Source organism: Phaenicophaeus curvirostris, unplaced genomic scaffold, assembly GCF_032191515.1.
Source record: "Phaenicophaeus curvirostris isolate KB17595 unplaced genomic scaffold, BPBGC_Pcur_1.0 scaffold_614, whole genome shotgun sequence".
Classification (NCBI taxonomy): domain Eukaryota; kingdom Metazoa; phylum Chordata; class Aves; order Cuculiformes; family Cuculidae; genus Phaenicophaeus; species Phaenicophaeus curvirostris.
Window position 1 is genome coordinate 13286 of NW_027207141.1, and position 15429 is coordinate 28714.

The following is a 15429-nucleotide window of genomic DNA, read 5'->3' on the forward strand; positions in this document are numbered from 1 at the left end:
CCGCTCCCCCCCCTCCCAGGGTCACGTGAGCGAGCGCCTCCCCCCCCCCCCCCCCGAATTCCCGCGCGGCGAGGGGTCACGTGAGGGATTGGCTGCCCCCCACCCCGGTTCCCGCGCAGCGAGGGGTCACGTGGCCACGCCCCCCCCCGGCCCGCGCAGCGAGGGGTCACGTGAGCACGTAGCTACCCGCCCTTCCCCCTTTCCCGCGCGGCGACGGGTCACGTGAGCGATCGGCCCCACGCCCCTTCGGGGTCACGTGAGCGATCGGCGCCCGCGCTTTCTCTGCGCAGCGATGGGTCACGTGAGCGGTGGGCCGCGCGCCCAACCAGGTCACGTGAGCGCCTCTCCCTCTTTCCCCACCCCCCGCCCACTTCCGGGTCACGTGGGCCTTGCCCGCGCCGCCACAGGGTCACGTGAGCGCTTGGCCACGCCCCCCTCCCCGCGGGGCGCGATTGGTCACGTGAGGAACTGGCCGCGCGCTCTTCCCCCTCCCGCAGGGTCACGTGAGCGAGCGGCCTCCCCGAATCCCCGCGCGGCGAGGGGGTCACGTGGCCACGCCCCCCGCCCAGCGACGGGTCACGTGAGCGGTTCCCCCCCCCCCGGCCTTAAGGGTCACGTGAGCGATTGGCGCCCGCGCTTTCTGGGTGCAGAGCTGGGTCACGTGAGCGCTCGGCCACGCCCCCTCCGCTCCGCCCCCATTCCCGCGCGGCGAGAGGTCACGTGAGCACCTGGCTCACCTCCCCCCCCCCCCCAAGTTCCCGCGCAGCGACGGGTCACGTGAGCGCTTGGCCACGCCCCCTCCTCTCCCCCGCCCCCGCGCGGCCATGGGTCACGTGAGCGACTGCCCGCGCGCGCCCCTCCCCTTCGGGGTCACGTGAGCGATCGGCTCCCGCGCTTTCTCGGTGCAGCGCTGGGTCACGTGAGCGCTCGGCCACGCCCCCTCCCCCAGCGGCGAAGGGTCACGTGGCCACGCCCCCCGGCGCAGCGCTGGGTCACGTGAGCGCTTGGCCACGCCCCCTCCCCATTCCCGCGCGGCGAGGGGGGGGTCACGTGACCGACCGGCCGCGCGCGCCCGCCCCCTTTCCCGCCTCTTCAGGGTCACGTGAGCGATGGGCGCCCGCGCTTTCTCTGCGCAGCGCTGGGTCACGTGATCGCTTAGCCACGCCCCCTCCCCCAGCGGCGATGGGTCACGTGAGCGGTTGGCCCCGCCCCCTCCCCTTAGCCCCGCCCCCACGAGGCCATTTCTCTCTTTTCCTCCATTTATAAAGGGGAGGGGGGAGGGGCCGGAGCACAGAGACCCCCCCCCTCCCCCCCTTTACCCCTCCCCGCCCCCCCGCAGCAGCTTTAAATAAAAACCCAATTATCCCAATTAAAAAAAAAACCCAAACCTCCCCCCCCTCCCGGCTTCACATTTGGGGGCAAATAAATAAAAAGGGGGGTGGGGGGGTGGGGGGGGGGAGGGGCTTAAGTGCTGGGGGGAGGGGATTTGGGGGACACCCCCACCCCCCCCCTCACATGGAGACCCCAAAAATAGGGGAGAGCCCCCCAAAAAAAGGGGCTCTGGGACCCCCCTCCTCAATTCGGGGTGTGCAAAGGGCCCCCCCCCATGGAAAGGGGTGGGGGGGTCCCCAAAAATGGGACTTTATGAGGGGGGAGGCGCCATTTTGAGGGTGTCTTAGGTGGGGGGGGATAGGTTGGGGGGGGGGCTCTCATTTCTGGGGGTCCCCAACCCCCAAATGCCCCCAAAGCGGGGGGCAACCCCCTATTTTTAGGGTCTCCTTCTTCTAGGGGGGGTCCCCAACCCCATATTGAGGGGGGTCCCTCTCTGTGAGGGGGTCCCCAACCCCCTAAGTCTCCAAATGGGGGGGTGGACAACCCCATTTTGGGGGGTCTCCTTCTCTTCGGGGGGGTCCCCGTTCTCTTGGGGGGTAGGGGGTCAGTCGACGCGGACCAGCAGCCCGCAGAGGACGGTGGCCCCGGGCTCCTTGGTGACCCACTCGATCTCCGTGGGGTCGAGGCCTTCGGGGGGGCGAAGAGACGGGGGGCCGGCCCGGAAGGAGCCAGGCCGCACGCAAACCTCGAAAGCCACTTGGGCCCCGTGGGCTCGTTGGGAACTGGGGTCCCGGAACCTGGAGAGAGAATAAGGTTGGGGGGGGGGTCAGGAAACCCCCCCTAAAAGCCACACCCCCGTCCCCCCTTTCCATCCCCTTTTAAGGGGGCGTTGCCCCTTTAAGGCTGGAGGCTCTCTGGGGCTCATTTGCATAACCACGCCCCCTTGGTCACGCCCCTTCCGTTAACCACGCCCCCTCTCCACTTCTTTCCATCCCTATTGAGGGGCGTTGCCCCTTTAAGGCCACGCCCCAAGGGACCCCCCCCCATCTCCTAGAGTGGGACGTTGCCCCTTTAAAGCTTGAAGCGCCCTCAAGCTCATTTGCATAACCACGCCCCCTCCCGGTGAGGCCACGCCCCCCTCCGCTCCCCACCCCTCCCAGTCCCTCCCAGTCCCCCCAATTCCCCTCCCAGTCCCCTCCCAGTCCCCCCAATTCCCCTCAATTCCCCTCCCAGTCCCCCCAATTCCCCCCAATTCCCCTCCCAGTCCCCTCCCAGTCCCTCCCAGTGCCCCCCATTCCCCTCAATTCCCCTCCCAGTCCCCCCAGTGCCCCCAATTCCCCTCCCAGTGCTCCCTATTCCCCTCCCAGTCCCCCCATTCCCCTCCCAGTGCCCCCCAGTCCCCCCAGTCCCCCCATCTGACCGTGCCGGGGGGGCGAGGGGGGGCAGGCTGGCGTAGCGCAGGGCGGGCGAGAGCAGCAGCCGGGGGGGCAGCGAAGCCCCCGCCCCACGGAGCCCCCCGGGACCCCCCCCGGCCTTGTCGGGGGGCGCCAGCACCGACCAGGGGCCTGTTGGGGGGGGGGACACGGGGGGGGTTATGGGGCGCTATGGGGCAGGGAGGGGGGGCTAGGGGGTGGGGAAAGGGGGGTTATGGGGCGCTATGGGGCTGGGGGGGGGCTAGGGGGTGGGGAAAGGGGGGTTATGGGGTGCTATGGGGCTGGGGGGGGGCTATGGGGTGCTATGGGGCAGGGAGGGGGGCTATGGGGTGGGGAAAGGGGCTCTATGGGGCAGAGGGGGGGGCTATGGGGTGCTATGGGGCAAGGAGGGGGGGCTATGGGGCGCTATGGGGCAGGGAGAGGGGGCTATGGGGTGCTATGGGGCAGGGAGAGGGGGTTATGGGGCTCTATGGGGCAGGGAGAGGGGTTATGGGGCGCTATGGGGCAGGGAGAGGGGCTATGGGGCTCTATGGGGCAGGGAGAGAGGGGTTATGGGGCGCTATGGGGCAGGGAGAGAGGGGTTATGGGGCGCTATGGGGCAGGGAGAGGGGTTATGGGGCGCTATGGGGCAGGGAGAGAGGGGTTATGGGGCGCTATGGGGCAGGGAGAGAGGGGTTATGGGGCGCTATGGGGCAGGGAGGGGGGGTTATGGGGCGCTATGGGGCTGGAGGGGGGGGCCTATGGGGCAGAGACGGGGACTATGGGGCAGGATGGGGTGGGGAGAGGGGGCTATGGGGCAGGGAGGGGGGGTTATGGGGCGCTATGGGGCAGGGAGAGAGGGGTTATGGGGCGCTATGGGGCAGGGAGGGGGGTTATGGGGCGCTATGGGGCAGGGAGAGAGGCTATGGGGTGCTATGGGGCAGGGAGAGGGGGCTATGGGGCGCTATGGGGCAGGGAGAGAGGGGCTATGGGGCAGGGAGGGGGGTTATGGGGTGCTATGGGGCGCTATGGGGCAGGGAAAGGGGGTATATGGAGCTGGTGGGGGGGCTGTGGGGCGCTATGGGGCAGGGAGAGAGGGGTTATGGGGCGCTATGGGGCAGGGAGAGAGGGGTTATGGGGCGCTATGGGGCAGGGAGAGAGGGTTATGGGGCGCTATGGGGCAGGGAGAGAGGGTTATGGGGCGCTATGGGGCAGGGAGAGAGGGTTATGGGGCGCTATGGGGCAGGGAGAGAGGGCTATGGGGCGCTATGGGGCAGGGAGAGAGGGGTTATGGGGCGCTATGGGGCAGGGAGAGGGGGCTATGGGGGGCTATGGGGCAGGGAGAGAGGGGTTATGGGGCGCTATGGGGCAGGGAGAGAGGGGTTATGGGGCGCTATGGGGCAGGGAGAGGGGTTATGGGGCGCTATGGGGTGGGGAAAGGGGCTCTATGGGGCAGAGGGGGGGCTATGGGGCGCTATGGGGCTGGAGGGGGGGGGCTATGGGGTGGGGAGAGGGTTTAGGGGTCCCTAGAGTGTTTTTGGGGGTCCCTGGGCTGGTTTTGGGGGTCTTTTCAGGGTCTCCCAGGATGGTTTTGGGGTCCCTGGGGGGGGTTTTGGGGTGTTTGGGGGAATTTTGGGGTCCCTGGGGTGGGTTTTGGGGTTCCTGGTGTGATTTTTGGGGTCCCGGGGGTGCTTTTTGGGGTGTTTTTGGTGTTTCTATTGGGATTTTTGGGGTGTTTGGGGGGTCCCAGGGCTGGTTTTGGGGTCTCTTCAGAGTCTCCCAGGTGGTTTTGGGGTCCCTGGGGTGGGTTTTGGGGTTCCTGGTGTGATTTTTGGGGTCCCGGGGGTGCTTTTTGGGGTGTTTTTGGTGTTTCTATTGTGATTTTTGGGGTGGTTTTGGGGTCCCAGGGCTGGTTTTGGGGTCTCTTCAGAGTCTCCCAGGTGGTTTTGGGGTCCCTGGGGTGGGTTTTGGGGTGTTTGGGGGAATTTTGGGGTCCCCGGGGATGGGTTTTGGGGTTCCTGGTGTGATTTTTAGGGTGCCAGGGTGGTTTTGGGGGTGCTTTTTGCATCTCTGGGGTCGGTTTTGGGATTCCTGGAGGTGGTTTTGGGGTGTTTTGGGGTTCCTAGTGTCATTTTGGGGTCCCCGGGGTGGTTTTGGGGGGGATTTGGGGTCCCTGGGGTGGTTTTTGGGGTCCCCAGTGTGATTTTGGGGGGGGGTTGGGGTCCCTGGGGTGGTTTTTGGGGTCCCCAGTGTGATTTTGGGGGGGTTTTGGGGTCCCTGGGGTGGTTTCTGGGTTCCCCGGTGTGATTTTTGGGGGGTTGTGGGGTCCCTGGGGGGTGGTTTGGGGGAATTTTGGGGTCCCTGGGGTGGGTTTTGGGGTTCCTGGTGTGATTTTTGGGGTCCCGGGGGTGGTTTTTGGGGTGTTTTTGGTGTTTCTATTGGGATTTTTGGGGTGTTTGGGGGGTCCCAGGGCTGGTTTTGGGGTCTCTTCAGAGTCTCCCAGGTGGTTTTGGGGTCCCTGGGGTGGTTTTGGGGTCCCAGGGCTGGTTTTGGGGTCTTTTCAGGGTCTCCCAGGTGGGTTTTGGGGTCCCTGGGGGGGGGTTGGGGTGTTTGGGGGAATTTTGGGGTCCCTGGGGGTGGGTTTTGGGGTTCCTGGTGTGATTTTTGGGGTGCCAGGGTGGTTTTGGGGGTGCTTTTTGCATCTCTGGGGTCGGTTTTGGGGTTCCTGGAGGTGGTTTTGGGGTGTTTTGGGGTTCCTGGTGTCATTTTGGGGTCCCCGGGGTGGTTTTGGGGGGGATTTGGGGTCCCTGGGGTGGTTTTTGGGGTCCCTGGGGTGGTTTTTGGGGGGGTTTTGGGGTCCCTGGGGTGGTTTTGGGGTCCCCAGTGTGATTTTTGGGGGGTTTTGGGGGTCCCTGAGGTGGTTTTAGGGGTCCCTGGGTGGGTTTTTGGGGTCCCTGGGTGGGTTTTTAGGGGTCCTAGTGTGATTTTTAGCGTTTCTAGTGTGATTTTAGGGGTCCTTGGAGTGGTTTTGGGGTCCCTAGTGTGATTTTTGGGGTGTTTTGGGGTCCCTGGAGTGGATTTTGGGGTCCCCTGTGTGATTTTTGGGGGGTTTTGGGGTCCCTGGGGTGGTTTTTGGGGTTCCTGGTGTGATTTTTGGGGGGTTTTGGGGTCCTTGGGGTGGGTTTTGGGGTCCCCTGTGTGATTTTTGCGGGGGTTTGGGGTCCCTCGGGTGGTTTTTGGGGTGTTTTGGGGTCTCTAAGGTGGTTTTGGGGATTTCTGGTGTGATTTTTGGGGTGTTTTGGGGTCCCTGGAGTGGTTTTTGGGGTTCCTGGTGTGATTTTTGGGGGGTTTTGGGGTCCCTGGGGTGGTTGTGAGGGGGGGTTTGGGGTCCCTGGGGTGGTTTTTGGGGTCCCCGGGGTGGTTTTGGGGGGGGTTTGGGGTCCCTGGGGTGCTTTTTGGGGTCCCTGAGATGGTTTTTGGGGGTGTTTTTGGGGTCCCTGGGGTGTTTTTGGGGTCCCTGGGGTGTTTTTGGGGGGGGGGTTTAGGGGTCCCCGGGGTATATTTTTTGGGGGTCCCCGGGGTGTATTTTTGGGGGGGTTTGGGGTCCCTGGAGTGGATTTTGGGGTCGTCTGTGTGACTTTGGGGGGTTTTTGGGGTCCCCAGGGTGGTTTTTGGGGGGTTTTGGGGGTCTCTAAGGTAGTTTTTGGGGTCCCTGGGTGGGTTTTTGGGGTCCCTGAGGTGGTTTTTGGGGTGTTTCTGGGCTCTCTGGGGTGTTTTTGGGGTCCCTGAGGTGGTTTTTGGGGGTGTTTCTGGGGTCCCTGGGGTGTTTTTGGGGTCCCCGGGGTGTATTTTTTTGGGGTCCCCGGGGTATATTTTTTGGGGGGGTCCCCCCTTACCTGGGACGAGCTCCCCGCGGTCGAGGCTCCGCCTGACGCCGCCGGCGCTGGAGCCGCCGAACGCCCGAGGCCACTTGTGCCACGAAGCCGACGGCTCCGAGCGCGGCCGCGGCCTGGGGGGGACCCTCAGCACCCCAAAACTCCACCCGGGGCACCCCAAAAACCCACCCCGGCACCCCGAAAACCCCCCAAACCCACCCACGAACCCCAAAAACCACCCCAGGACAGGCTAAAACCCACCCAGGACACCCCAAACCCAACTTAAAGCTCCTCAAAACCCACCCGGACACCCCAAAATCCACCCAGGACACCCCAAAATCCACCCTCAGCACCCCAAAAACCCCACAGAGCACCCCAAAAACCCACCCAGCACCCCAAAAACCACACAGGAACCCCAAAAAACACCCCAGGACAGGCTAAAACCCACCCAGGATGCCCCAAACCCGACTTAAAGCTCCTCAAAACCCACCCGGACACCCCAAAATCCACCCAGGACACCCCAAAATCCACCCTCGGCACCCCAAAAACCCACCCAGCACCCCAAAAACCACACAGGAACCCCAAAAAACACCCCAGGACAGGCTAAAACCCACCCAGGATGCCCCAAACCCGACTTAAAGCTCCTCAAAACCCACCCCAGCACCCCAAAATCCACCCAGGACACCCCAAAATCCATCCTCAGCACCCCAAAAACCCCACAGGGCACCCCAAAAACCCCCAAAACCCACCCCTAGCACCCCAAAAACCACCCCAGGAACCCCAAAAACCACCCCAGGACACCCCAAACCCAACTTAAAGCTCCTCAAAACCCAACCAGACACCCCAAAATCCACCCTCGGCACCCCAAAAACCCCACAGGGCACCCCAAAACCCACCCCAGTACCCCAAAAGAACCCCAAAACCCAGCCAGGAACCCCAAAACAAGCCCCAGAAACCCCAAAAACCACCCAGGAACCCCAAAAACCCACCCCAGGAACCCCAAAAACCAACTTAAAGCTCCTCAAAATCCCCCCGGATACCCCAAAACCCACCCAGGACACCCCAAAATCCACCCTCAGCACCCCAAAAACCCCACAGGGCACCCCGAAAACCCCAAAAAACCACCCTAGGACAAGCTAAAACCCACCCAGGACACCCCAAACCCAACTTAAAGCTCCTCAACACCCCCGCTAGACACCCCAAAACCCGCTCTCAGCACCCCAAAACCCTCCTAGACCCCACTTAGACCCCTCAAACCCTCCCTGGACACCCCCAAACCCCACTTAGACCCCATAAAGCCCCACTTAGACCCCCCCAAACCCCACTTAGACCCCTCAAAGCACCCCAGGACACCCCCAAACCCCACTCAGACCCCTCCAAACCCCACTCAGACCCCCCCAAGCCCCACTCAGACCCCACAAAACCCCACTTAGACCCCCCCAAGCACCCCAGGACCCCCCCAAACCCCACTTAGACCCCATAAAACCCCACTTAGACCCCATAAAACCCCACTCAGACCCCCCCAAACACCCCAGGACCCCCCCAAACCCCATTTAGACCCCATCAAACCCCATTTAGACCCCCCCAAACCCCACTTAGACCCCCCCAAACCCCACTTAGACCCCCCCAAGCACCCCAGGACACCCCCAAACCCCACTTAGACCCCATCAAACCCCATTTAGACCCCCCCAAGCCCCACTTAGACCCCCCCAAGCCCCACTCAGACCGCCCCAAACACCCCAGGACCCCCCCAAACCCCACTTAGACCCCATAAAACCCCACTTAGACCCCATAAAACCCCACTCAGACCCCCCCAAACACCCCAGGACCCCCCCAAACCCCACTTAGACCCCATCAAACCCCACTTAGACCCCATCAAACCCCACTTAGACCCCATAAAGCACCCCAGGACACCCCCAAACCCCACTTAGACCCCATCAAACCCCATTTAGACCCCATAAAGCCCCACTTAGACCCCTCCCAAGCCCCCCAGGACACCCCAAAACCCCACTCAGACCCCCCCAAGCCCCCCAGGACACCCCCAAACCCCACTTAGACCCCATCAAACCCCACTCAGACCCCAAGCACCCCAGGACACCCCCAAACCCCACTTAGACCCCATAAAACCCCACTTAGACCCCATAAAACCCTACTCAGACCCCCCCAAGCCCCCCAGGACACCCCCAAACCCCTCCAAGACCCCCCCAAATCTCCTCACCGGAGGCTGAAGCGGCACCAGCCGAGGGGTGGGGGGGGTTCGTGCGCCCCCTCCCCGCGCCGCCCCCCCTCCTCGCCGCGGCGCTGCTGGCACGACTCGCAGAAGCAGAGGCAGCGTCGGGGCTCGGGGGCAAAATATTCCTCTGGGGGGGCAAAAAATATTAAATAGACCCCCCCAAAAGACACCCCCAAACCCAGAACCCCCCAAAACCCCTCTTACACCCCCAAAAAACCCCTCTTAGTGCCCCTCAGGACCCCCAAAATTCCTCTTAGGGCCCCCCAGGACCCCCAAAACTCCTTCTTAGGGTCCCCCAGGGCCCCCAAAACTCCTTCTTAGGGTCCCCCAGGGCCCCCAAAACTCCTCTTAGACCCCCCAAAACTCCTCTTGGAGCCCCCCAGGACCCCCAAAAGCTCCTCTTAGACCCCAAAACCCCCTCTTAGAGCCCCCCAGGACCCCCAAAAACCCCTCTTAGACCCCCCAAAACCCCTCCTAGGGTCCCCCTGACCCCAAAAAAAACCCTCTTAGACCCCAAAAACCCCTCTTAGAGCCCCCCAAGACCCCCCAAAACCCCTCTTAGACCCCCAAAACCCCTCTTAGAGCCCCCCAGGACCACCAAAAAACCCTCCTAGACCCCCAAAACCCCTCTTCGAGCCCCCCCGACCCCCAAAAACCCCCTTAGACCCCCCAAAAATCCCTCTTAAGAGCCCCCCAGGACCCCAAAACTCCTTCTTAGGGGCCCCAGGACCCTCAAAACCTCTGTTAGAGCCCCCCAGGACCCCCAAAAATCCCTCTTAGGGCCCCCAAAACCCCTCCTAGATTCCCCCAGGACCCCCAAAAAACCCTCTTAGGGCCCCCCAGAATCACTCTTAGAGCCTCCCAGGACCCCCAAAAACCCCTCTTAGACCCCCAAAACCCCTCCTAGGGTCCCCCGACCCCAAAAAAACTCTCTTAGACCCCAAAAACCCCTCTTAGAGCCCCCCGGGACCCCCCGAAACCCCTCTTAGACCTCAAAAACCCCTCTTAGAGCCCCCCAGGACCCCCCAAAACCCCTCTGAGACCCCAAACACCCCTCTTAGAGCCCCCCAGGACCCCCAAAACCCCTCCTAAAGCCCCCCAGGACCCCCCACAGCCCCTCTTAGACCCCAAAAACCCCTCTTAGACCCCCCCAGGACCCCCAAAAACCCCTCTTATACCCCAAAACCCCTCTTAGAGCCCCCCAGGACCCCCAAAAACTCCTCTCAGGGCCCCCCAGGACCCCCAAAACCCCCTCTTAGGGGCCCCAAATCCTCCTGACCCCCCCTCCCCGCCTCCCCAATCCCATTCTAGACTCCCAGTACCCCCCAACTCAATCCCAGTGCTCCCAGTACCCCCCAATCCCATTCCCAGGGTCCTAGTGCCCCCTCCCAGTCCCATTCCCAGGGTCCTAGTGCCCCCCTCTCAATCCCAGTGCTCCCAGTGCCCCCACTCCTCAATCCCAGTGCTCGCAATTGCCTCCCCCACCAATCCCAGTCCTCCCAGTACCCCCCCAATCCCATTCCCAGAGTCCTAGTGCCCCCCCCAATCCCATTCTCAGGGTCCTAGTGCCCCCCACCCTCAATCCCAGTGCTCCCAGTGCCCTCACTCCTCAATCCCAGTGCTCCCAATTGCCTCCCCCCCAATCCTACTTCTCCCAGTACCCCCCCCAGTCCCATCCCAGTACCCCCCGCAATCCTATTCCCAGGGTTCTAGTACCCCCCACCTCAATCCCAGTGGTCTCAGTACCCCCCAGTCCCATCCCAGTACTCCCAGTACCTCCCCTCAATCCCATTCCCAGGGTCCTAGTGCCCACCCCCCAGTCCCATTCCCAGGGTCCTAGTGCCCCCCCTCTCAATCCCAGTGCTCCCAGTGCCCCCACTCCTCAATCCCAGCGCTCCCAACCGCCTCCCCCCCTCAATCCCACCTCTCCCAGTACCCCCCCAATCCCATTCCCAGGGTCCTAGTGCCCCCCCCCAGTCCCATTCCCAAGGTCCTAGTGCCCCCCCTCTCAATCCCAGTGCTCCCAGTGCCCCCACTCCTCAATCCCAGAGCTCCCAATTGCCTCCCCCCACAATCCCAGTCCTCCCAGTACCCCCTCAATCCCATTCCCAGGGTCCTAGTGCCCCCCCCAGTCCCATTCTCAGGGTCCTAGTGCCCCCCCACCCTCAATCCCAGTGCTCCCAGTGCCCCCACTCCTCAATCCCAGCGCTCCCAATCGCCCCCTCCCCCCAATCCCACCTCTCCCAGTACCCCCCCAGTCCCATCCCAGTGCTCCCAGTACCCCCCCCACTCACCAGGCAGCAGCAGGAGGTCCTTGAAGCGCGCGCACAGGGCCTGGTAGGGGCAGGGCTGGGGGGGGGAACCGGCGGGCGGGGGGACCCAGCGGCGCCGCTCCTTGACCCCTGAGGGGGCGGGGCCAGAGCACGGGGGGGCGTGGTCAGAGCCGGGAGAGGGCGTGGCCTCCGCGGGCGAAACCATTCGGGGCCGGGGCGGGGGGGGGAAGGGAAACTCCCCCCCAGCCTCATAGATTTGGGGGTCCACGACCCCCTTAGCCCCATAGGGACCCCCAGCCCCATAGATTTGGGGATCACTGACCCCCCCCAGCCCCATAGGGACCCCCAGCCCCATAGATTTGGGAGTCCCTGACCCCCCCCCAGCCCCATAGGGACCCCCAGCCCCATAGATTTGGGGGTCCCTGAGCCAACCCAGCCCCATAGGGACCCCCAGCCCCATAGATTTGGGGGGTCCCTGAGCCACCCAGCCCCATAGAGGCCCCCAGCCCCATAGATTAGGGGCTTCACAACCCTCTTAGCCCCACAGGAACCCACAGCCCCATAGATTTGGGGGTCCCTGACGCCCCCAACCCCACAGAGACCCCCAACCTCATAGATTCAGGGGTCCCTGAGCTCCCCCCCCAGCCCCATAGATTTGGGGGTCCCCACCCCCTCTGTCCCACACTTGGGGGTCGCCCCCCCACTCACCATCCACCACGTCCGCCTTCTCCACGTCCCCCCGGGCTCGGGGGTCCCCGGGCCCCCCCCCCATCCTCGTCCGACACGATGGAAACCTGGGGGGGTGGGGGGAAAATTGGGGTCCCCTCTGCCCCCCGCCCCCCAAACTTGGGGGTCCCAGTGCTCCCAGTACCCCCCCAATCCCATTCCCAGGGTCCTAGTGCCCCCCCAACCAATCCCATTCCCAGGGTCCTAGTGCCCCCTTCTCAATCCAATTCCCAGGGTCCTAGTGCCCCCCCAATCCCGTTCCCAGGGTCCTAGTGCCCCCTTCTCAATCCAATTCCCAGGGTCCTAGTGCCCCCCCAATCCCGTTCCCCGGGTCCTAGTGCCTGCTCTTCAATCCAGTTCCCAGGGTCCTAGTGCCCCCCCCAAATCCCATTCCCAAGGTCCTAATGCCCACTTCTCAATCCCATTCTCATGGTCCTAGTGCCCCCCTCTCAATCCCATTCCCAGGGTCCTAGTGCCCTACTCCTCAATCTCATTCTCATGGTCCTAATGTCCTCCCTCAATCCCATTCCCAGGGTCCTAGTGTCCACTCCTCAATCCCATTCCCAGGGTCCTAATGCCCCCCCTCAATTCCATTCTCATGGTCCTAGTGCCCCCTCTCAATTCCATTTCCAGGGTCCTAGTGCCCACTCCTCAATCCCATTTCCAGGGTCCTAGTGCCCCCCTCTCAATCCATTCCCAGCGTCCTAGTGCCCCCCCATCAATCCCATTCCCAGGGTCCTAGTGCCCCCCTCTCAATCCCATTCTCATGGTCCTAGTGCCCCCTCTCAATCCCATTCTCATGGTCCTAGTGCCCCCTCTCAATCCCATTCCCAGGGTCCTAGTGCCCACTCCTCAATCCCATTCCCGGGTCCTAGTGCCCCCCTCTCAATCCCATTTCCAGGGTCCTAGTGCCCCCCTCTCAAATCCCATTCTCATGGTCCTAGTGCCCCCCCCTCAATCCCATTCTCATGGTCCTAGTGCCCCCCCTCAATCCCATTCTCATGGTCCTAGTGCCCCCCTCAATCCCATTCCAAGGTCCTAGTGCCCACTCCTCAATCCCATTTCCAGGGTCCTAGTGCCCCACTCCTCAATCCCAGTGCTCCCAGTGTACCCCTCCAAAATATTGGGGCTGGGGGGGGAGGGTATCAGGGCTCAAAGGGGGGTTCCAGTAATTTCCGGGGGGGTCTCAAGGCCATTGGGGGGTTCCCACACCCCAAAATGGGGGGGGCGGATCAGGTTAGAAAGGGAGGGGTCCCAGTCTAATTGGAGGAGGGGGCAACAGGGTCTATTGGGATCAACGTCTGTATGGGGGGGTCCCAGTCCCACTGGGGGGGGGGTCCCAGTCCCATGTGGGGGGGGGTCAGTGTTTATATGGGGGGGTCCCAATCCCATTGTGGGGGGTTCCAATCCCATGGGGGGGTCAGTGTTTATATGGGGGGTCCCAGTCCCATTGGGGGGGGGTCCCAATCCCACTGGGGGGGGCCTCAGTCCCATGGGGGGGGTCAGTGTTCATATTGTGGGGTTCTAGTCTCACGGTGGGGGGTGTCAGTGTTTTATATGGGGGGGTCCCAGTCCCATGGCGGGGGATCAGTGTTCATTTAGGGGGGGTCCCAGTCCACTAGGGGGGGTCCCAGTCCCATTGTGGGGGGTCCCAGTCCATGGTGGGGGGGTCAATGTGTATATAGGGGGGTCCCAGTCCCATTGTGGGGGGGGCCCAGTCCCATGGGGGGGTTCCCAGTCCCCATGGGGGACCAATTCCAAGTCCCCTGGAAATTGGATTGGGGGGGGCACTAGGACCCTAGGAATGGAATTGAGAGGGGGGGCACTAGGACCCTGGGAATGGGATTGTGAGGGGGCACTAGGACCCTGGGAATAGGATTGGGGGGGGGCACTAGGACCCTGGGAATGGGATTGAGAAGGGGGCACTAGGACCCTGGGAATGGGATTGTTGGGGTGGGCACTAGGACCCTGGGAACGGGATTGAGAGGGGGGCACTAGGACCCTGGAATGGGATTGTTGGGGCGGGCACTAGGACCCTGGGAATGGGATTGTTGGGGTGGGCACTAGGACCCTGGGAATGGAATTGAGAGGGGGGCACTAGGACCCTGGGAATGGGATTGGGGGGGGGCGTATATCAGATTTTTGGGGTGTCCCCCCCCCATTTTTTTTTTTTTTTCTTACCTGCTGGCACTGGCCGTAGAGGTCGATGAGGACGTAGCAGGGGGCCGGGACCCCCCCCGCAGCCGCCCCCTGGTCGACGCCGTCGACGAAGAGGTGCAGGCGACCCCCCCCGTCCACCAGCAGCCCCAGCAGCGTCCCCGCCGGCACCTCGTCCAGGTCGGGGCCGTAGTTCTCGCGGATCTGGAAAAAAAATGGGGGGGGGACCCCAAAAAATTGGGGGGGGGGGCGTTAAAAATGGGATACGGGGGGCTGGGTACGGGGGGGATGCTCTGGGGTCCAGGGAAGCTCTAAGGGGGGGGGGACACATGATGGGGAGGGGGTAAATGGGGTGGGGGGGGGTAAATAGGGGGTGGAGGGGGGTAAATGGGGTGGGGGGGGTCAAAAATACCGGGGGGGGTTAAAAAGGGGGGGGGGACACCCCTAAATGTGGAAAGGGGGGGGCTGGGTATGGGGGGGATGCTCTGGGGTCAAGCTCTGGGGAGGGGGGGCATGATGGGGAGGGGTAAATGGGGTGAGGGGGGGTAAAAAGAGGTGGGGGGGGTCAAAAATAGAGGAGAGGGGGGTTAAAAATACCGGGAGAGGTCAAAAAAGTGGGGGGGGACCCCTAAATGTGGAAAGGGGGGGGCTGGGTATGGGGGGGATGCTCTGGGTCCAGGGGAAGCTGTGGGGGGGGGGGGGACATGATGGGGAGGGTAAATGGGGTGGGGGGGGGGTAAAAAAGGAGGTGGGGGGTCAAAAATAGAGGAGGGGGGGTTAAAAATACCGGGAGGGGTCAAAAAGGAGGGGGGGTGACCCCTAAATGTGGAAGGGGGGGGGCTGGGTATGGGGGGGATGCTCTGGAGTCAAGCTCTGGGGGAGGGGGGGGGGAACATGATGGGAAGGGGTAAATGGGGTGAGGGGGAGTAAAAAGGAGGTGGGGGGGTCAAAAATAGGGGAGGGGGGGTTAAAAATACCGGGGGGGTCAAAAAGGGGGGGGGGACCCCCTAAATGTGGAAGGGGGGGGGCTGGGTATGGGGGGGATGCTCTGGGGTCAAGCTCTGGGGGGGGGGGGGGGCATGATGGAGAGGGGTAAGTGGGGTGAGGGGGGGGGTAAAAAGAGGTGGGAGAGGGGTAAATGGGGTGGGGGGGGGTCAAAAATAGCGGGGGGGGGTCAAAAAAGGGGGGGGGGACCCCTAAATGTGGAAAGGGGGGGGCTGGGTATGGGGGGGATGCTCTGGGGTCAAGCTCTGGGGAGGGGGGGGGGGACATGATGGGGAGGGGTAAATGGGGTGGGGGGGGGGTAAATAGGGGGTGGAGGGGGGTAAATGGGGTGGGGGGGTCAAAAATAGGGGAGAGGGACTTAAAAAGTGGGGGGGGACCCCTAAATGTGGGGGGGACCCCAAAATATGGTGGGGGAA

General features: G+C 63.2%; 1 protein-coding gene across 1 annotated transcript; it reads right to left on the reverse strand.

The window, feature by feature from the left end:
• Nucleotides 1–1336: 1336 nt before the first annotated feature.
• On the reverse strand, nucleotides 1337–14207 carry LOC138735240 (neuralized-like protein 4). Its single transcript, XM_069883144.1, has 7 exons — nucleotides 14033–14207; nucleotides 11834–11919; nucleotides 11147–11254; nucleotides 8838–8979; nucleotides 6641–6753; nucleotides 2753–2897; nucleotides 1337–2129 (listed from the first exon to the last, which is right to left on the reverse strand). Exons 2-7 carry the CDS (start codon nucleotides 11895–11897, stop codon nucleotides 1937–1939), a joined length of 765 nt encoding a protein of 254 aa, XP_069739245.1. The 5' UTR covers nucleotides 11898–11919; nucleotides 14033–14207; the 3' UTR covers nucleotides 1337–1936.
• Nucleotides 14208–15429: the final 1222 nt, after the last annotated feature.